General features: G+C 35.6%; 5 protein-coding genes across 5 annotated transcripts; all 5 read left to right on the plus strand.

Moving 5' to 3' along the window:
* The first annotated feature begins 1,525 nt into the window (after positions 1 to 1,525).
* Positions 1,526 to 3,907, plus strand: LOC112088215. Its single transcript, XM_024158500.1, has one exon. It carries the CDS (start codon positions 1,526 to 1,528, stop codon positions 3,905 to 3,907), a length of 2,382 nt encoding a protein of 793 aa, XP_024014268.1.
* A 7,606-nt stretch (positions 3,908 to 11,513) lies between these two features.
* Positions 11,514 to 14,410, plus strand: LOC18021985 (probable LRR receptor-like serine/threonine-protein kinase At4g37250). The gene is made up of 2 exons (XM_006404750.2): positions 11,514 to 13,387; positions 13,586 to 14,410. The coding sequence occupies exons 1-2, from the start codon at positions 11,761 to 11,763 to the stop codon at positions 14,275 to 14,277; spliced, it is 2,319 nt and encodes a 772-aa protein (XP_006404813.1). The 5' UTR covers positions 11,514 to 11,760; the 3' UTR covers positions 14,278 to 14,410.
* A 634-nt stretch (positions 14,411 to 15,044) lies between these two features.
* Positions 15,045 to 17,072, plus strand: LOC18021986 (protein RER1C). Its single transcript, XM_006404751.2, is given in 4 exon segments — positions 15,045 to 15,527; positions 16,453 to 16,516; positions 16,518 to 16,634; positions 16,747 to 17,072. Coding segments are annotated over 4 exon segments (618 nt in total). The 5' UTR covers positions 15,045 to 15,132; the 3' UTR covers positions 16,789 to 17,072.
* A 3,579-nt stretch (positions 17,073 to 20,651) lies between these two features.
* Positions 20,652 to 21,979, plus strand: LOC18021987 (probable WRKY transcription factor 15). Its single transcript, XM_006404753.2, has 3 exons — positions 20,652 to 21,313; positions 21,453 to 21,578; positions 21,656 to 21,979. The coding sequence occupies exons 1-3, from the start codon at positions 20,721 to 20,723 to the stop codon at positions 21,828 to 21,830; spliced, it is 894 nt and encodes a 297-aa protein (XP_006404816.1). The 5' UTR covers positions 20,652 to 20,720; the 3' UTR covers positions 21,831 to 21,979.
* A 122-nt stretch (positions 21,980 to 22,101) lies between these two features.
* Positions 22,102 to 22,297, plus strand: LOC112088216. The gene is made up of 2 exons (XM_024158501.1): positions 22,102 to 22,214; positions 22,288 to 22,297. Exons 1-2 carry the CDS (start codon positions 22,102 to 22,104, stop codon positions 22,295 to 22,297), a joined length of 123 nt encoding a protein of 40 aa, XP_024014269.1.
* The last annotated feature ends 311 nt before the right edge of the window (positions 22,298 to 22,608 follow it).

Below are 22,608 nucleotides of genomic sequence, written 5' to 3' on the forward strand. Positions count from 1 at the left end.
CCATTACCAACCAAAATGGAAGCTCTTAATGCTTGCCCATCTGCACTTGAAGCTCTAAATGCTTATTTGGCCGCTCAAACTTCATTCTATCTTCAAATTTCTATCTGGTTTCATCTAAAAATCTCTTTCTTGGTCGACATTGTTATGTTTGAATTCGCAAATCATATATTTTGTGAGATTCTTGGATAACCGAGTTCTGAGCTGGTTTCTTTTCAGTGCATCTCAAAAATTCTGAACTTCTGTCAAAGTTAATCGAGTTCAAATTGGAAGGAGGTAAACATCTAAATATTTTCTTTAACATTGGGCTATGTTTCGCGAAAGTAGACTTCTTTTACAGTCTGCTAGTCAACGTAAAAGGTTAGATTTGCAATTGACCTTTTGGTATTTTTTTGAAAGTAGACTTCTTTGTAAGTCTGCGAATTTTCATTTAAATACAAAAAACAACGTTTAGACTTCTATTTCAGGCTGTCGAAAAGCGAGAATAGTTTTGCATTTGACCGGAAAATATTATACTTTGACCTTTTCTGCAGACTTCGTGGAGACGTCTGAAAAAGATAAGTTTGACCTGAAAGGTTATTTTTGCATTTGACCAAGATGTTGACCACATTTGACTGTTCGAGCAGACGTCTAAAGAAGTCAGCTACGAATTTAATTTATAGGCAAGAGGCAAGAAGTCTGCTATTAATTTAATTCAGAATTGGTCAAATGCAAAAATCTGCTGTCAACAGACTTCTTTAGAAATCTGCTACGAAAGTCAAACTTTGGTCAATTGCAGAAATAACCTGCAGCAGACTTCGTTGGTAGTGTAGACTTCGTCAGCAGACTTCACATTAACAGAAGATTTCTTGCCTCTTACAGCAAACTTCAAAAGAAGTCTGCTGTAAAAGTCAAACGTTTGGTCAATTGCAGAAATAACCTTTTTCTTATGCAGACTTCATATAGAAGCCTACTACGAAAGTCAAACATTTGGTCAATTGCAAAAGTAACCCTGCCTTTTTGGCAGACTTCTTCGTGAAAGCAACCGGGTGGAGTTTTGCTGGAAGTCTGCATTTTTTTCGTTTTTAAAAAGCACTTTTTTAAAACTTTTGTGTGATGAAATTTTTTTTTTAATTTTTATTCTTGTTTAGAAGGTATATTTCCTTTATCTGTATTAATTTTGTATGCTTATGTGTTATACATTAATAGTTATAATTTTTGTAGATTTGAACGGTAATTGGCACATATTAGCAGACTTCATAAGAAGTCTGCCTCTGAAGTCTGCCTGGCGAAGGAGAATAACACAGCAGACAACACTTGAAGTCTGCCTAATTATTTTAACAAAAAATTCGTTTTCGAATTAATGGTATATGCTAAAATAAATATATTGTTTGGACATGTTGATCTGCTTTTCTTGGTTCCATATACGTGAGTTTCACGTTGATATGTGTTATAATTAGAAAGTGATTAATTTTCTTGAATGTTTAGACGTCTGCTATATGTTACTTGGAAAACACGGTTTATCTTGTGTGGTTTACCTTTTTTGCAGATGGCGGCTCAGTTGCCTGTTGTATTTGGAGAATGGGTTATGATTTCTCAGTCGTGGCATTTTGAGGTGGATAATCGCAAAGGAGGGAGGTTGTTCTTCTTGAATGATGGTTGTACACATGGAGAACTCGTAGCTATGGCTCTAGATGATTACATGCTGGATGGAAATACGGACAGCGTGTCTATCACTTATGCATTGCCAGATTCAATGTTAGCAAACATGGCTCCGGATACCCCTCCTATGCATATTACTAATGATAGACAAGTACAGAGCTTGATTGGGTTGAGTAAGACGCATGTTATAAGTCTTTGTGTATCTAGTCGCAAGGACAATGATGGACGTACTGGTGGTGTTGATGCTGCTGATGGGTGTTCTGTTGAAGGTGGGAATCAAAATACTGAGGAAGGTGAAGATGAAAATGTCGATGAGTATGATGATGATGAGATAAACGAGGACATCAAAAACGATTCAGTAAAGGAGGAAGACGGTATTGACTCTGAGGGTCAGGACTCTGAGGATCAGGACTACAGCCAATATGAGAAAGTGAAGGATGAGGATTCAAATTCTGATTCAGAGGGTGAGTGGATTGAAGAACCGGTGAAGGCTCCTCAAAGAGGATATGAAAGAAATTGGGTTGACAAAATAAAAGTAAAAGGAAGTTTTGCTACAAAAGACGACCTGATTTCTGAGATCAGGTTGACGGTTGTTATGTTGAAGTTTGCATTCAGAGTTGATAAGTCATCGAGACGTCTGTTTGTTGCTAAATGTGCTGTTAAAGGATGTCAATGGAGAGTTAGAGCAGCTGTAAAGAACGAAGCAAAGACGTTTTGGGTCACTAAATATGTCAAAACTCATACCTGTTCAGTTTCAGATCGGTTGGCTCACCGAAAGCATACGACTCCAAGATACATTGGAAAGTTATTTATAGAGCGTGTGGGAATAATTGATGGGATTACTGCAGAACACATCAAAGATTCAATGCAGGCGATGTTTCAATTGAAAATAGACTACACAACTTCGTATAGAGCTTTGATGTATGCACAAGAATGTGTGAGGGGAAGCCCTGAGGATGGATATAGCCGACTGCCTTCTTATTTGCGTCTGATCGCTGAAGCAAATCCGGGTACTATAACTGCCCTTGAACGCGACCGTCAGAATAGGTTCAAGTACCTATTCTTAGCCTTCAGAGCCTCCATAGCTGGTTTTCAATATCTCAGACGGGTCATTGTTGTCGATGGGTGTCATCTGACTGGAAAGTATGAAGGGACTCTGCTAGTGGCCACAACACAAAATGGTAACTTCCAGATATTTTCACTAGCTTTTGGAATAGTGGAATCTGAGAATGATCACGCATGGGAATGGTTTTTTAGAAAATTGCGGGAGTGTTTTACAGACGAGTATCTGTTGGTGATAGTTTCAGATCGGCATCATTCCATTAAGAAGGCATGTGAGACTGTATTACCATGGGTAACACGCGGTATATGCTATTATCATCTGCAACACAATATTGTCACTAAGTTTAAGGGGAAGCATCTTATGTACTTAGTCAAACGTGTTGCGTATGCATATACGCTACATGATTTTAACCGTTATATGGACGAGATAAGGCATATAAAACCTGACCTTGCAACGTACCTGGAGGAGGCAGGCATTCAGTTGTGGTCAAGAGTTCACTTTCCAGGTGATAGATACAATATAAAGACGAGCAACATCGCAGAGTCTATCAACTCTGCTCTCAAACGGGCACGGGGATTTCCCATAGTATTCCTGTTGGAGTACTTACAGGAGAAGCTAACAAAGTGGTTTTGTAAAAGGCGGGAAGATGCTTTGAGTCTTCTAACCAACCATACTCGAGGAGTTGAATATTTGTTGGCAATTCGTTCACATTATGCTGATAAGTTGACGGTTGAAGGCATAGATGGTTGGCAATTCAATGTGAAAGGAGGATCACATAACTGTATCGTTGATTTGGAACTTCGAAAGTGTGGGTGTGGCGTGTATGATATTGAGAAAATACCTTGCTCTCATGTTATAGCCGTTTCAGATGCAATGCATATGCATCTGGCCACTCTTGTATGCCCGACATACTCCAAAGATTACTTGTATGCAGCGTACTCGCATAATATATATCCTCCAAGCATTGCAATGAAAACCGATGAAACAACACAATGTCTACCTCCGGAGGTCCGACGTAAAAAAGGCAGGCAGAGGAAGTCAAGATGGCAAACTTGGCTGGAAATTTCGAGGCATAAGCAAAAGAAACCCCGTAAGATCCACAAGCAGTACAGTTGTTCGAAATGTCACCAACCAGGACATACTAGACCGGATTGTGTAAGTGTTATGTTACCTCATACTTTAAGGGTTACATTTGGTCGAAGTTAATTTCCTCTGTTTTTTTTTTGCAGACGTTGAAGTCAAGATAAAACCCTAAAACTATAATAGCAGACTTACACTGAAGACTACAACTAGAAGTCTTCTACCGTAGTCTGCACAAGAAGTCTGCTTCACCAGGTAAGGGAAACACTACTGAACTAAACTCTGTTTCATGTCTATGTACGATCATTCTTAATTATTGTCATAAACTATGCAATATAATAAGCTATGATTAGGGTAAACCTTAGAGTACGTGAATTATCACAAAAGCCACACTAGTTTATTAGCCTCCTAAACATACAACCACACCATTGTTCTAAATATTACTAAACAAACCAAAATTAGTTAGGAACATTACAGTTAAATAAGAGAACAACAATTTTGGCAGGTTAACCAAAAATTTCTAACCATACCACACCCAACGAGAGTCCTTTCTCTTTCATTACAGAATATACATAGTTGGACATATCACTTACCTTCGTATACGTCCAGCCATGGATACTCATACTTCTCTGTGCCGGTTACTCCTGTCTCGTCAAATATCTCAGCTGCCAGCTTGTCTCGGATGTTTTTAATGTTTGCATCGCACAAGGTCTTCGGAAATGGCATCCCTAGAGCATGGCATTCAAGGTACTTCAAGCAGTAAACGCCACAGTCACCGCTTTGTTTGTTTTGTGGGATCAAATGCCCCTTGATTCGCTCCCACGTGAATGGATCATAAGTCAGATTGATACGGTCTTCAGCAGGTGCACACTCACGGAGTATGTAGGGAACCAAGACGGTAATCGGAGTCACAGCAGCCTCAATCTGAATATCCGATGCATGAGTATTCGCATGGCTATCCCAAATGACAATATGCTTCATCGGAATCGAAATCCACATTGCCACCCAGTGATCATCAGTGATGTGTAACATCGAGTACATGTCATCCACATCATACCCCCACGTCTTGTTACTAACGCAGTAGGTTGGGGCTGCGCCAGTGTAGTACTCGAACGAGCCAGCTGGAAGGAGCTTGCCTGAACCATCAGGGTTGACTCCCAATCGCTCCCAGAAATCTTTCATCTCATCAGTTATCTCAACCACCAGATCCTCGAGGTTGTCCATGTACTCGCAATTCAAGCCAGTAATATGTTCGACATTCAAAGAAAAGCGGATCGGGATTAGACCTACGAGGCTCCAAATCTCAAATTTTTTCTTGCAAACTAGCTGCATGCCGAGAATGTAATGCACCAGTCTAGATGCCCAGCCGAAATCCAACTGACTGAACTTCAAGAACACTCCCAGTTTAGAGTTCAATATCTCTTCCCACTCATCTTGTGTGAGTGCTTCCTCGAGTGCAGTCATCAGCTTCGTCTCACCGCTATTGTAATCGATGCTTTTCAGCGGAGACGGCTCATTGCCTTTCGAGAAGAGACGCGGGGGGAACTCTGGGTTTTCCATTGGCTGTTCTGACGTCTGCAAAACGAAGTCCAATATTCAAGAAGTCTACTTATGAAGACTTCCGAAGAAGTCTGCACACGAAGTCAGCCAACTAAGTCTGCAATTGAAGTCTGTAGACCTAATAGTGTAATTAAAAAAGTTTTAAAAATCTAGCCGCCGACAAAGTTATCTAAAAAAACACAACCCGTTTTGAACTCTGTTTTGAACTCCGTTTTACGAGATAATACTTCCAAAATAGTTCGCCTAAACACTATACAAGTCCGTTTAATAAATAAAAAAAAGTACAGATATCTCTAATTCACAGCAACTAGAAACTTGGAAACGGGTATTCGATTTTTGTCCGACTTTGGAAATATCTACTCGGTGTTGTCCGATTTTTATAAAAACCGATGTAGAAACCCAAACGACTAGGAACTTGGAACCCGTAAAGATATTTATTTACAAATTATAAGAAATTAGTACAGCCAAATACCTTTCCACGACCAACGGCGGAAATAAACAGTTACGGACGGCGGCGACACCAGATCTAGAATAGAAAGCGAAGGAGATTAGGGTTTGTGAATTACACAGACGACTTCTATCCAAAAGAGAAGTCGGCATTAAATTCGACTTACCTTAAACGGTAAACGGATGTACAGTAAAAACCGGCGACAAGTTCCGAGAACTAAACCCAAACGACAATAGTTTTTTTTTTTACCGATTTGTGTTAGTACAGTGTTCGTAGAAAGTCTTATATATGACCGTAGAAACCTATTTAACCGTCGTACCGGTTCAATAACCGTCGTACCATTTCAATAACCGTCGTACCAGTTCAATAACCGTCGTACCAGTTAAATAACCGTCGTACCAGTTCAATGTGGTTTATCGATTTCGTTATTTAAAACGCAATTGCTTTAGCCAATTATAGCTGGTTTGCAATATAATTTTAAAACTGTCTGGTTTAGTTTATTCGACGTATTAAGTCTGCATATTAAGTCTGCTTAAGAAGTCTGCATATTAAGTCTGGTTAAGAAGTCTGTCTACGAAGTCTGCATATTAAGTCTGTTTAAGAAGTCTGTCTACGAAGTCTGCATGTATTTTTTATTAATATCATATGAAAAGTAGTTTTAGAGATTGTATGTAGAGACCCTTAACTCAAGGCCTGCATATGTACACAATACACAAAGTGCACATAGATTCCCCAGTATACGAACAATGTATATGCAACAGTAAACACCAACATTAATCACCATAGAAGTCAAATACATATGTTTTATCCCAACTAGTCTACTTAAAGGTTACACAAGTCTCTTGGTCCTCTATTCTACATCCCAACGCATGAAAACACAAGAGATTACTGCAAAAATAACTAAAAAACACAAAGTAGGATATCAGAACCTCGATTAGCAAGTGCTTCTTTCACTCAGCAATTTCACTCTGAATGAACCCTATGAACTCCCTCGATCTCGCTAACCCTATGAACTCTCGATCTCGCTAATGGTCTCTCGGTGCAGCAAGGCGATCTCCAATGCATACAGCCGATTCTCATATGATTGCAGAAGATGCTTTCGCTCTGCTTGTCAATTCGTATTCTAACAATGGTCAGCTGCTCTTCAATGGCTATATCCCACCATTTGGAGATGTGACCCGGTTTATCCTACACATATGACAAACGAAAACTTCAGTTATACTCGATGAATAACATTAAAACTATACACATATTGAGAAAAACCTCATTAAAACTATACACATTCGCCTAATATTTCAGGGCAACTATATAACTTCCTGCCAAACGTCTCTGGAGCTGTAGACTCTTCCAATCTACATCGAAGGCCGCAATAGCATCGTTCAGGTATCCCAAAGTCTCCATCAGCTTTGGCACACCCGCTGTCATAGCTTGCTTTGGAAGATGAGCTGTTGGTGTAGCTTATCGGCATTACTCTGTACAGATCAAGCAAACAAACTTGGAAGTTAACAAACAAAAAACTAAAACAGATACGACCACATAATAACTTTGCAGCTATAAACAAAACAACAAAAACAAGCTTTCCAAACAAATATTTCTTACTCGCTAAACAACAAAATAACAAAAAAGGTAAATCTTGAAATAAAGAAAAAATCGAAATATTTTTACTTACTTGCTCACGGAATCTGTGAAAAAAGTATTTTTACTTAGATCTGTTAAAAAAACAGTAAAGCAAAAGGACAAAAGAACAAAAGAACAATTTTAAAGGACAAACCAGTAAACAATAAGATACGGACTAAACAGAGAATGTAATGGCGAATAACTCACAGATCTGGAGAGATAACTAAGAACGATGAAGACGCCGGCTGAGATCTGCAGCAACAATATATGTAGTGATATATATGAAACAACATATGCATCATAAACAGAAAAGAAGAGATGGGGAGCGCCGGGAAAGGCTTACTGCGAGAGAGAGTCGCGGCGAGAGAGACCAGAGTGCAGCGCCGTTTTAGAGTGATCTAGGTTTTTTTATTTATGGTAACGATTGGTAAGTTTCTTTATATACTATGTTAAAAATTCCGGTTAGGTTAATTATTCTGGTTTGACTAGACTTCGATCCGTAGTCTGCTGAGCAGATTGATAAAGAAGTCTGCAGCCCTAGTTTAAAACTTTTCACTTTTTATGTTTATCCTAGATGGTTAAAAATGATTCATATTTATTAAATTATAATTTTTATAGATCATACTTGTTGACATTTGATTTATAGAAACAAACTTCAGTTTACATTATTTTTATATAATTTAAAAATTTAAAATAAGATTTAATAATATAGCAGACTTCTTTATCAGTGAGCAGACTGATAAAGAAATCTGCAGCCCTAGTTTAAAACTTTTCACTTTTTATGTTTAACTTAGATGGTTAAAAATAATTCATATTTATTAAATTATAATTTTTATAGATCATACTTGTTGACATTTGATTTTTGGAAACAAAAATTTCAGTTTACATTATTTTTATATAATTTTTAAATTTAAAAATAATATTTAATATTATAGTAGACTTCTTTATCAGTCTGCTGAGCGGACTTCATTAGTATTTGCAGATTTCGAAGGGTTATAATCGTAATTGAGACATCCGTTTTATTGTTTACTCATATAGGAGATAATAATAATTTCTCTACCCTTCTGACCTATTTTTGTAATAGGTTGAATTTGAGTTATACTTTTACATTTGGATTGAATTATATGCTTTTCATCTATTGGAAAAAAACACATACTCGACTCATGCAAAAGTCCACATTATATAAAACTAACAAGACAGGGTTTGTGGCTTTTACTATTAGAGTTACCGTATATCCGTGATTAAAGTGTGAGTCAATTCGCCCAAAAAAAGTTAGAGTCAACAACTTTTTTGAATTTTTATCAACTTAATTAATTATTTATTCAAAAGTGGGTAAAGCTAACACACCGACCTTTTACTAAACAGAATCTTATAAAATGGTAAAACTCATGAGAATACAAGAAAGCTAAAAATAAAAAATAAAGGGAAAAGAACAGCAATCGAGTGAAATGATGAACATATATGCACCCCTTTTCTTTTATATGGATATTTCGAATACTGTGGGGCACATTTTCTTATCAGGAGTCATGGAGATTTTAATAAAAGTTTCATGCTAAACCATGAACTTTATTCAATTAGGTAAACATTGATTAAAATTTTTTGTTGCTAAATAATATAATTCGGTGTGGTGAAAACGAAAATATTTTAAATGTTGGCAAATGTTATATTTTGTTTTTTTCAAATGACATGAGTCACATGATATTCATTCATGTATCAGAGATAGAGAAACATGACATATATAACTAGTCATGTAATTTTTTCGATAATCGGTTATTGAATGAAATGATTTTGCGTAACACAAGAGATATATTAGTTACGATGTGCAAAACTGACTTTCGTTTAATTGCTGTTTTCCATTAGATTTTTTAACTTAAATAGAACAAAATTATGGTGTTTAGCTGATTTGCCATTATATTAAATGAATATTTTTCTGGAATATGTCATACTTGTATATTCAAGGTCATGTGATAGTTTTAAATCTTGTTGATTCACCTAATCCTGATTAGGTACCTATATAAATATCCACAGTATATTATAATTTTTCATTTTAAACAAAACAAAGAATGTTTTTCGTCTATTATATCCTTTTATAACATAAAGACCCTCAAATAATGATACAGTATTTATTTATTTGTTGACAAACTGATTTTGTCATCTATAAATTGTTTGCAGAAGAATCTCCGTGACCGCGTGACGGTTGATAAAACAATCTCATAATTACCATACCCAGCAAATAAATAAAAAGCAGCACATGGAAGCCATTTGCGCGAGGATAATTCTTGTAAGAACCCCATTACCAAAAAGCGGATAATAATGATAAAAACAGCAGAGACATTCGAACCATATAATAAAAAGTAAAACATTTCCTTAAAAGAAATTAAGCTAGATTCGATATTGATTGTTTGATCAACTTGCTGTATGAACAAAAGAAAAAAAAAACAGTAAACAAAACCGAAGGATCGATGTAAAGTCAAAAGGAAAAATTTAATTTAAACAAGCTGTAGCTGCAGATCATGTTATGTCTTGTAGCTATTAAATCCTACGACCTGTAAGATTCTACTTAGTTTTTTAAGAAATAATTATATATAACATATATATATACTTATATAACTATATTGACATATTACCTGGATTAGGATAATAAAATAACAGGACTCATGAATAAATCGTTAAATTATACTCCCTCCGTTTTACAAAGAGTGTCGTTTTAAGGTTTTATTTTTGTTTCACAAATAATGTTGTTTTATATTTTCAATGCAAAAATTTAATTAATATTCTAGTTTTAACCCTATTAATTTAATGTATTTATTAGATAAAAACAAATAATATAATGTATTAATAAGGGACAAAATTGTACTTTTAATAATTTTCTTAATATGTGTGAAAAATATCAAAATAACACTCTTTATAAAACGGAAGGAGTAATAAACATTAATAAAAGTCCAAAATGATGATATTATGATTGAGATAAATCAATATATATTGTATACAACGAAGTTTCTCTCTTTTACTCAACGAACTAGTGTTCATATAGATAATACATTATATGATCAGAAAACAGTGACTATTTTTGCAATAAACTGTTTTGAGTTAGTGAGAAAGATATCCACACCAAAAAAAATGGTGTATTCTTCAATACATCAAGATGAATTCGTAGGTATTTTTTTTCTTTTCTCTTATAACATTTCAGATCCGAGTCTATTCATTACTTTAGAAACAAACCGAAAATGTTACGTAACGGAGATGGGCACAGACCGGCCTGAACATCCCATACTACTTAAGCTAGCCGTGACCGAATCTGACCCTCAACTTCGCAGCCTAAAACTTTTTAACCCATACTGCAAACTCGAGTTGTTCTGACCCGTACTAAATTCAATATCATTAAGACTGAGGTTTTAGCTTCTAAAACATACTCTTATATATATATATATATATATAAGTTTTGGGCCACGACCTATTGCCAAAAGATAACATATACATATTTTGCTAACCGGATTCTTCACAAAAGCCAATACATACAACACTACTTTGGTATTCTAACTACTGCGGATTATCCGGATTATTCGAGTTGGTTTCTGCGACACAATTTACTCGATAAAACTTTAAAAACTCTATCTTATGAGCATGACCTTTATCTAGTTTAATCCATACGTAAAATAGACATACAAGTTAGCATGACATATTCATCTTTATGTTTTTGATATTTATTTCCGATTTATATTTTAAACTGTTCTGTACATTTATGTTGTTGATGAAAAAACTAAAAACTAATGATCAAACTTATGATTAAAAGTTTATTATTTTTAAAAAATTTGTAGTCGCATAATCAAAATTTTGATAAATATATATATATGAATTCCAAATGCTAAGTGTGTATAAATAAAAGTTAGTTTGTTACATAATTTAACTGGTTGACTCAAACATTCGATAGTGTTTAGGGGTGATAGTTCAACTTCTAGATGCTCATACGATTTTTTTCTAGATTACTATACGTTTGTGCATATACTCTAGTGATTAACAAAAGTTTTGTACACTTTTAACAGCACGGAAGTTTTTCTTAATTTTTTTTTCATATAAGTGCTAATTTCAAGAAAAAAACTGGTGATATTCAATGATTAATGGACCCTGGAAACTGGAAGTGCAAAAACGCATTGATTATAGTATTTATAAAACTCTGCAGATTATGCAGAGAGAGCAGGAACAGAGGTTTGGTTTCGTTGCGTGAGCTGTTTCCCTTTCACATGGTCTCACTTCCTCTTTAATTCTCTCTTCTTCTACCTCTGGACTCTCTCTCTCTCTCTCTCTCTCTCTCTCTCTCTCTTTCTCTAGCTATGCTGTTTCTTCCTCGGAAGCCATGAAAATAGGATTAGTTTCACGGATCTTCTTCTTCTTCTTCTCTTGCCTTGTTCTTGTCTCTTCAGGTTTAAACTCTGATGGAGTTCTCTTGATGACTTTCAAATACTCTGTTCTTCTTGATCCTCTGTCTTTGTTGCAGTCATGGAATTACGACCACGACAATCCCTGTTCGTGGCGAGGCGTGTTGTGTAATAGCGATTCAAGAGTTGTGACTTTGTCTCTCCCAAACTCTAAGCTCGTTGGTTCGATTCCTTCCGATCTGGGTTTCCTCCAATACCTCCAAAGTTTCGATCTTTCCAACAATTCGATCAATGGGTCATTACCAGTTGAGTTTTTCGCCGCCGGTGAGCTTCGGTTTTTAGACCTCTCAAATAACTTGATATCCGGCGAGATCCCTGCGACGGTCGGCGATATGCACAAACTCCAGACGTTAAATCTCTCTGATAACATCTTATCGGGAAAATTACCCGCCAACTTGGCGTCTCTTGGAAGCTTGACGGATGTTTCTCTGAAGAACAACTACTTTTCCGGCGAACTTCCCGGCGGGTGGAGATCCGTTCAGTTTCTAGACCTCTCTTCGAATCTGATCAATGGTTCATTACCACCGGATTTCTCCGGCAACAATCTCCGATACCTTAATGTCTCGTATAACCAGATCTCCGGTGAGATTCCTCCTGATCTCGGTGCTGGTTTCCCTGGTAACACCACCGTGGATTTCTCCTTCAACAATCTAACCGGTTCAATCCCAGATTCTCCGGTTTTCCTTAACCAGAACTCAATTTCTTTTTCCGGAAACCCGGGTTTATGCGGAGCTCCGACCCGAAACCCATGTCCCATTCCTTCCTCCCCAGCCACCGTCTCCGGCGCCGCCACGCCGACGTCTACGCCTGCACTCGCAGCTATACCGAAAACAATCGGTTCAAACTCAGAAACCGACCCGGACGGACCGGAAAACAAGAACTCAAATCCAAGAACCGGGTTAAGACCCGGCGTTATAATCGGAATCGTAGTCGGAGATATCGCCGGAATGGGAATCCTCGCGCTCATCTTCTTCTACCTCTACAGATACAAGAAGAACAAAAGCGTGGAGAAGAACACACAAAGTTTAGAAGCAAACGAAATCAAAGACACAACTTCATTATCACCATCATCATCAACAACTACTTCTTCTTCCTCTCCAGAACAATCCAATAGATTCGCCAAATGGTCATGCCTCCGTAAGAATCAAGAAACCGATGAAACGGAAGAAGAGGAAGAAGAAGAAGAACGTCAAGGGCCAGGAGAGAACAACAAGAAAGGAACTTTGGTAACCATTGATGGAGGAGAGAAGGAGCTTGAAGTAGAAACTCTGCTCAAGGCTTCTGCTTACATTTTAGGAGCCACCGGTTCGAGTATAATGTACAAGACGGTTCTCGAGGACGGTACGGTTCTCGCGGTTCGTCGGCTAGGTGAGAACGGTTTGAGTCAACAACGCCGGTTTAAGGATTTTGAGGCACATGTTCGAGCTATTGGCAAGTTGGTTCACCCGAATTTGGTCCGTCTCCGTGGATTCTATTGGGGTAACGACGAAAAATTGGTCATTTACGATTTTGTCCCTAATGGCAGCCTCGTCAACGCCCGTTACAGTGAGTCAACATCATCTTTCCAATCACTTTCTCTCGTTTTATGATAAGGCGCACTCTAACAGAAATGATCAAGGTTTTGCTATAATACGTAGATACATAGGTTGGTGGTAGTTAGATACTTAGATCTGTTATGATAAAGTCAACGTCGGGTCAAATTTTTCTTGCACATATTTGCTGAATTTGATTGCGATTGGACAGGGAAAGGAGGGTCGTCGCCGTGCCATTTACCGTGGGAGACTCGGCTCAAGATAGCTAAAGGTTTGGCTCGTGGGCTTGCTTACCTCCACGAGAAGAAACACGTGCACGGTAACTTAAAACCTAGTAACATACTTTTGGGCCAAGACATGGAGCCTAAGATTGGTGATTTTGGGCTCGAAAGGCTTCTTGCTGGCGATACAAGCTATAACCGAGCTAGTGGGTCCTCTCGGATTTTCAGTAGCAAGCGATCAGCAACAACGTCCTTGCGTGAATTCGGATCAATCGGGCCTACACCGAGCCCGAGTCCAAGCTCGATTGGGCCTATATCTCCTTATTGCGCACCCGAGTCGCTCCGTAACCTCAAACCAAATCCGAAATGGGACGTGTTTGGGTTCGGAGTGATCCTCCTCGAGCTTCTCACAGGGAAAATCGTGTCCATAGACGAAGTTGGGATCGGAAATGGGCTAACGGTAGAAGACGGAAACCGAGCACTGATAATGGCTGATGTGGCGATCCGATCCGAATTGGAGGGAAAAGAGGACTTTTTACTTGGTCTTTTCAAATTGGGATATAGTTGTGCATCTCAAGCTCCACAAAAGAGACCGACTATGAAGGAGGCTTTAGTAGTCTTTGACAGATTCCCTATTAGCTCTTCGGCTAAGTCTCCATCGTACCTTTACGGACACTATTAATGTTTGATCTTACACTAACTTTGTAAGCCTCTTTACGAGGCTGAAGTATATACACATGAAGCAACTCGTTCTTGTTATTTGTTCACTTGATTTTTTTGTGTGTGTTTTACATGATTTTTAGGATATTACCAAAGTGTGGTTTAATTTTAGTTTTTTTTTTAACTTATAGTATGTGTTGGTAGACATATTCGTTATGAATTTGCAAAACTTAGCCTAATGATTTGTACTAATGTTGTCATTCTATCATAACTTGTGTTTAACCGGTTCGAATGAGAGATTGTAAACTGGATATGATTCGATACTAAAAATTTCAACAAAAATATATCAAATGTTAGTTCCACACTAATCATATTTGATATGTTCGATTCGCTTAGTTTGCATCAGTTATTTTATTATTACCTCTCAAACACCTAGAATATTCGTCATGAATTTGCGTTATCGGTAACAAATTTTTCTATACTTAACTTGCTCATACCTAAATCTCGATCGGTTATATGCGAAGGATAAAAAAGCACATACCTGTTTTAGAGAATGAGACATATCTGTATTTGATCATACGTTCTTAACATTTAAAAAAAAAAATGTTTTTCGAATGTTTGGATATGAACAAAATTCTACTGCATTCAGTTCTGTATTCTGAACTCTGAACTGCTTAGTAAAACAAACCCGATACCAAACCGGTAAATTGATCCATATGATTTGAACCGGTTTGAAGAATGTAGATTTGTTTAACCGGATATGTTCTGACTCCAAAAATTCCCAATCCGAATCTACCCATCTCCGTCTCCTCCGTCGCAGTTTCAACATCCAGAGACAGTGAGTGTGAGAGAGAGAGAGTTCGAAGTTGGTGCATCCATGGAACCCGAAACTACTGGTGGTGTTTCAGCAGCAGCAGCAGCCACCGATGATGTCCAATCTAACGGCTCTTCGTCTCCCGCGGACGCCGTTTCACGGTTGATCCACGCCGTGGAGCAGCGGCAACAGCATCTTCTCGATAAGACGGTTCCTCACGTTCTCTATCGATGGATCGCTTGCCTCTGTGTCGTACTCATCTACTTCGTGCGCGTCTTCTTGGTTGAAGGCTTCTACATCATCACCTACGCCATCGGAATCTACCTTTTGAACCTCATCATCGCTTTTCTCTCCCCTCAAGAAGATCCCGAGTCTTCTCTCACCGGTGGGACTCTTCCTACTCGTAGATCCGATGAGTATCGACCGTTTGTTCGCCGTCTCCCTGAATTCAAGTTCTGGTTCGTGCCTTTTCCTCTTTCTTCGATTTTCCCACAGTTTTTTTTTGCAATTGATTGAATTGTTAGATCTGATCGTGCCGTATCTAGATGAAGAATTTAGGGTTTTAGTAGCAAAATTGGGCATAGCCTTATTGGTTTGATCGCAGATGAATTGTGACTAAATCTTTAAAATCAGTGTAGAGGATGATGAATTGCTTGTTGATTATTCTGTAGAGGACTACATTTGCAGTAAGAAAGTAACGTTGTATGTAGAACCAAATATTAGATAACATCGAAAGAGAAATCGACAAGATTCACTTCCTGACGCCTATAAATGCTTGAGTTTATCAATCTAAGAGTGTCCTGAAGTATTGATTCTATTGATCTTAGATAATGCGTAGCGTTATTGGTTTGATTGCAGATGAATTGTGACTTAATCGTTAGAATCACTGTAGAGGATGATGAAATGCATGTTGAGATGCTCGATTATTCTGTAGAGGACTACATTTGCAGTAAGAAAGAAACATTGTATTTAGAACCAAATATTAGAGAAGATCTAAAGAGAAATTGACAAGAATCACCTCGGGAAGCCAGTGATTGATTTTTAGGTTTATCAATCTAAGAGTGTCATGAAGCATTGATTCTATTGAACTTAGATGATGCGTAGCATTATTGGTTTGATTGTAGATGAATTGTGACTGAATCTTTAAAATCACTGTAGAGGATGATGAATTGCTTGTTGAAATGCTCGATTATTCTGTAAAGAAACTACATTTGCAGTAAGAAAGTAAACCACATTTGAAGTAAGATGTCATTTTGGATTCTATTGATCTTAGACAATGTTGTTTTCTTGATGGTTGAATAAAGATGTCATCTTTGGGTTCTGTTCACTGCTTGATTGATGCATTTTCTATAAGTTGAATTTCCTGTGTGTTTATTCCACTAGGTTATCGATCATCAGGGCATTTGCCATCGGTTTTACGATGACGTTCTTCGATGTATTTGATGTACCCTGTTTTCTGGCCAATACTTCTTTTCTACTGGGTGATGCTTTTTATCCTCACAATGAGGAAACAGATACAACATATGATCAAATACAGATATGTCCCTTTCTCTTTCGGGAAACAGGTATGTGCTTCTTTTTTAACTATCCTTTGCATATAAACCGATATAGATTCATGTCATGAGCAAGTTAAGTAATAGCTTTCTAACTTCATCCTCGGGTTGCTTCTTCTAGCAGAAATATGGAAAGAAACCTGCTCCAACAGAGAGCAGTGAATGATCAAAATCCGACGAAGTAACCGTTCAGGTCAGCGATTTTTAAAACCCTCTGAGAAAGTAACAGTTCTTTTAGAGGTCGGTCTTTTATTTGCTTTTGATCGCCCGAAGCTTTTGTGAAGGATGAAATAGACAGATTTTGCTCTTTTTATCATCCTGACTGTTTTACTGGTTTTCACCTGAACACCAATGTATCTTATTATTACATTGTTTTTGTCAATGAGAATAATGTTTTATATACTTGATTCTTCCGTAATCATCATGAAATCGTAATCAAGGTTCGATGAACATTTTGCTTTGCTCTATAAGTTTACGACTTTTTGGTTTTTATAAATCGGATCGGAGCTTATAACAGACTGTAACGAATATTATGTATCTTTCCAACTTCCATCTGAGTGGGCTTTGGCTTATGTGGGCTGTACCACACTATAGTGGGTATTTTGTAAAAACAATGGTACTACCTTGAAATCAATACAATAAATGTGAAACTTGTGTTAACGACTGGTAATGTATAACTTCATATTATACTCTATTTTAGTATAATTCTAAAATATAGTTGTGTTTTACTCTAATTTTATTTCATTTTTATTCTAAAATGGAACTCTATTTTTTTTTTCTATATGAGAAACTCCATTTTTTATTTTATTTTAGAGAGAAATATAAGAGTGGAATTGAAGATAATTTTACTTCAAACTCTATATTTTAAAATGAAATTTGGAGTGGGGTTGGAGATGATAAAATATTATAGTCAGAACAAGAGATATAAGAACAAATGACACAAAAGTTGAAGAGTGAACATAATAATGCGTTCATACTTAATAAACTCAGGTCTATAATATTGTGTCCCTAATATTATCTCATTCAAGGCTTAGAACTTAACAATCTCATTTGTTTTTTTCTCATTTTTATTTACAATCTAAATATTCTGGTGATGAAAACAATCTATTTTCTTTCTAATGTTTTGGCTCTACAAACCCATTTCATTAAACATTTTATTTTTTTAATAACCAATAGGTGATACAAATTTTTATTACCTAACTAATTTCTTCTTTCTAATAACAATAGGTGATTCAGATTTTGATTACCTAACTAAGAAATTATTTATGATATCATTAGATAATTTTTCTTTGAAATGTAAGTCATCTCTAACCTGAATCTACATAACAATTTCTCAATATATGGAAACCACTAATCTATTAGACTATTATTACTGGATTAACTAAACATTTGACCTTACTAAAAGGAAATATGGAATAAAAGTCCTATGAAAAAAACTGCAAATGTAGATATTTTAACTAGTTAACTAATGAAAACTCTTATGGAAACAACAGTTTTATATGTAAATATTTCATTAAATCACCATCGATCAAAAAGTTTTAAAATTAAATAGGTATATGATTTTAGGTGAACTTTTTCCATCATGCTGTCACATCAGCATCTGAATGGAGGACACATGTCCTTTCAAATAATTAATAAATCATAAAATTTAAAATAAAAAATTAAAAACTAATTAATACCACTACTTCTAACTTAACTATTCTATTTAATATTTATTTCATATGTATTTATGTTCATAACTATTATTAAGGCTTTTCACATTCCTAACAAAAATAAATAAACAACATTTCTAACTTTTTATATTTTTAACTTTTTGGTATTCGTCTAAAACTTTTTAATAATTTTTTATATTAACTTAATACTTTTCTTCCGGCTTATCCTCATCATAAACACTTTTTTCGAAGCTTATTGTATGAAAAAATGTAAAGATGTAGTGTTATCTTCATTCAAAGATTTGACGGTTTTTATGGGTCAAATATGATATTATTATAGCTGCATTTTATTGTGAAACATAAAGTATGGGGTGGTTCTTGCAGAATCAAGGCAATTGTAGAACATTAAAAATTGGAGGTAATTATATGTTTTCAAACAATTCAACCAAAAAAATATGATTTTTATCTACGTCTTTTTTACTTATAATATGTTTATGATTTCTAGAATAGTAGAATAATTTTCCTAATTACCATATTTCAAATCCTTAAAAAAGTTGTTTGTTTTTTAAAGAATTTATTTTTTAAAAATCGAATACTAAACAATCAAACAAATTATCATATTCTTATAATTAACTATATATATATCAATACAAACATACTTTTAAAAATATTATGTGAAACAAAAACTGCGCCTATGCGCGGATACAAGTTTAAGTTTAGTATGAGATGAAATGTTAAGAAATAGAGAGAAGGAACTTTCGGCGAGAGAAAAGAAACACGTTTCTCGTAGTCATAAACCAGTCTGAAGGGTTTCGTCAGCTTTCCGTCATTGACTTTGAGTGTCTCTTCAGTCAAGTTTTGTGTGTACTTTGGTTTTCTTTTTCTTGCCGGCTCTCACAACTTCTTTATTTTAACTTGGATACAACTTTATTATATTTCCAACTTACTTTATTAATAACGAAACGACAATAATATTTACTAATTTTTTCTTCATGTGATTGATATTAATTTGAAAAATATTATGTCATAGAAGCGACCAACTCCTTTTTTTCAGACAATCTTTTTTGCCTGAAGTAAAATGAAGAACCTAGAAAACTAAAGCCAAGCAAGGAAAGTACAAAAATCCAAAAATGGATTTCGCTAGAAAAATTACAAGAGATTTACCTCTGTTGCAACTTGCATCTACTAAAACATTTTAGAAACTAATTTTTGGTCCAAATCTAAACCATAACGTTGGACTGGCGGGGTACAAATTTTTCACAACTAATATTTATTGTACAGAAAAACGAAAAATCAATAATAAGAAATTACTCTAATGTCATCGTAGATATTGTATAGACTTGTAAGTTAAATAAATATCTAATGAGCATTAGTGTATGTGGTTTTAAGTGTTTTCTACAACCACCAACCTAAACCTAAAAGCATCATATAATTCATAAGTGAAGAAGCAAGGAAATGGACGTAAAGAAGGAAAACTAATGAATAAAATAACAAAAAGGATGCTGACAAAAAAGTCAACTCCACCAAAGCTGGCAAAGACAAAACCTTCTGCGATTAAGTTAAAATTTGGGTCCCACTTCTCAATCAGATCTTACGGCTGACGACCAAAGTTTGACCCGATGCTTCAACTGCCCCTCCATGATTAAAAATGTTTTTTTTAAGATTGATAAACAATTATTAATCTACATTTTCTGTTTTGTAAACTTTTCATATACTGAAATCAGGTTAAACTAATCAATTCATAGTAATTTTAAGATATATTGAGTTTTATTAAGATTTTAAAATTGACTAAAAACACTACACGAAATAAACAAAATACTACCCAAAAAAATTAAAAATAGAATATATTAATACATAAAATTAAACTGAACAACATACATCAGAATAATTGGAAAAAAATTATAAGCATCAAATATTTATAAATTTTAACTAGCTAAACGAAAAATCAAAACAAGTTATTTACAATCGACTAATAAAATATATAATTCATTATAAAAAAGTTTTTGAAACGCATTTTCGTTTTTATTTATTCACTTTTATATATTGAGAATGTTGTATCGGCACTCTATAAATATTTTTTCTCGCACAAGTTTAGAAGTAATCATAAATTTTGTTTTATAGTAATAAAGATCAAAACTATGACTACTGTTGTAACAAACGCATCTTATTGATTTAAAAAAAAAACAAACAAACGCATCTTATTACTAAAACCAATAATTTTGTACAAAATTTGACTTTTTAATTCACCAAAAAAGGAAATTGACTCTTAACAGTAAAGAAATTGACTCTATTTATGAACATGGGAAAAGTCTAACGTGACACATTAGTCAGTCACCTAAACCAATTTTATTTGTTTTTTCTTCTTCTTACTTAGTCCCCTCAAATCTCAAAAAGTCCACAATCTCTCTCTTTCTCGCTCTCTCTTCATCTTCTAGAGAGAGATTTTATGGCGGTGGAGCTCATGACTCGAAACTACATCTCCGGCGTCGGAGCCGATAGCTTCGCCGTTCAAGAAGCTGCAGCTTCAGGGCTCAAAAGTATGGAGAATTTCATCGGTTTGATGTCTCGTGAAAGCTGTAATAACTCCGATCAACCATCTTCTTCTTCCGCCGCCGTTGCCGCCGATCTGGAATCAGCTCGTAACACGACGGCTGACGTGGCGGTTTCGAAGTTCAAAAGAGTCATATCTCTCTTAGATCGGACTCGTACCGGACACGCCCGGTTTAGACGCGCTCCGGTTATTTCTCCAATTCAAGAAATTAAACCGACGCCGTTTCAAGCTCCGCCGCAGATCCGTAAAGGTTCGTTTTCTTCATCGATCAAAACGATCGATTTCTCTTCTCTCTCCTCCGTAACGACGGAATCAGATCACAAGAAGCATCTTCATCGTCCCTCCGAAACGGCGCCGTTTGAGACTCAAAGCCTCTCAACTTCTTCTTTGTCCAAATCAACAAAGAGAAAATGTAATTCAGAGAATCTTATCGCCGGAAAATGCGTCTCTGCTTCTTCCTCCGGTCGTTGTCATTGCTCCAAGAAAAGGTATTAGATTTTTTAGATTCGATCGAATTTTTTAATTAGATTTGGTTTTTAGATTCGACGACCCAAGAATGAATAAAAAAATTAAACCTTTGAAGTAGATTTGGTATTAGATTTGATCTTAATTGTTTTTCTGTTACAGGAAGATTAAACAGAAGAGAGTAATTAGGGTTCCGGCGATCAGTGCTAAAATGTCCGATGTTCCTCCAGACGATTACTCATGGAGAAAATACGGACAAAAACCAATCAAAGGATCTCCACATCCCAGGTAATAAAAATTGATTTTTTTTTAAATGATTCTGAATCTTGATGTGTGACTCTGTTTCTTGAATTTGAAAAAAACAGAGGATATTACAAGTGCAGTAGCGTAAGAGGTTGTCCAGCTCGTAAACACGTGGAGAGAGCAGCAGATGATTCCTCGATGTTAATCGTTACTTATGAAGGAGATCATAATCATTCTCTCTCTGCCGCTGATCTTGCCGGCGCCGCCGTAGCTGATCTCATTTTGGAATCGTCTTGAAGAAAATCTTAAGACTCAAAATTATATAAAAAATTAGAGATCCTAGCGAAGTACTTTTGTTTTTTTTTTAAAGTTTAAACGACTGAAACTATGAATCATGTAATCAAACCTTTTGCGGAAGATATAAATTTAGCTATATTAAAAGTTGATACTTTATATAATTTTATTTGAAATTACTTTGGTTTTGGGTTAACCTGATTTTCATGTTGACATATCGCAATTTGAATGGCCATTTGCAATTTAAAGGTTTTTATTTTTGGTCATTAGGAAAATGAGAATGCTTGGGGTCGAATCGAAAAGTAAGGGAAAGGAGATGGGACATGTGAATGGTCAAAGGATTAGAGATTTGGGGACCAAAGATGTCGTGTTTGACCATAGCTTCTAGTTCTACGACAAAAAAAAAAGTGCTTCTCTAGTTCTCTTTTAACTTCATTTTGTTTTTGTTAACCCTTTTCAGCTTATATTAATCAAGTTCTAAAATCTGAAAAATTAAGATATAAACACATATACAAAAATGGATTTAATTCATATCAAAGCAGCACAAAATTGAAAATCATGATTAACGTATGAACTCCAAAATATAAGACATGTTATGTAATTATGTAGAATACTTATAAGTAATAATATATAATATGAGTAGTAAAACTTGTATTTATAGGTCGGATAGTAATTCAAATATGAAATAGATAGTTATAAACGTTGACATCGAATATCTAATTTTTACATGTAAATAGTAAATTTTAATAAATACATCTTACTTATATATTAGACATTTTTG

Source organism: Eutrema salsugineum, unplaced genomic scaffold, assembly GCF_000478725.1.
Source record: "Eutrema salsugineum unplaced genomic scaffold, Eutsalg1_0 scaffold_15, whole genome shotgun sequence".
Taxonomy (NCBI): Eukaryota; Viridiplantae; Streptophyta; class Magnoliopsida; order Brassicales; family Brassicaceae; genus Eutrema; species Eutrema salsugineum.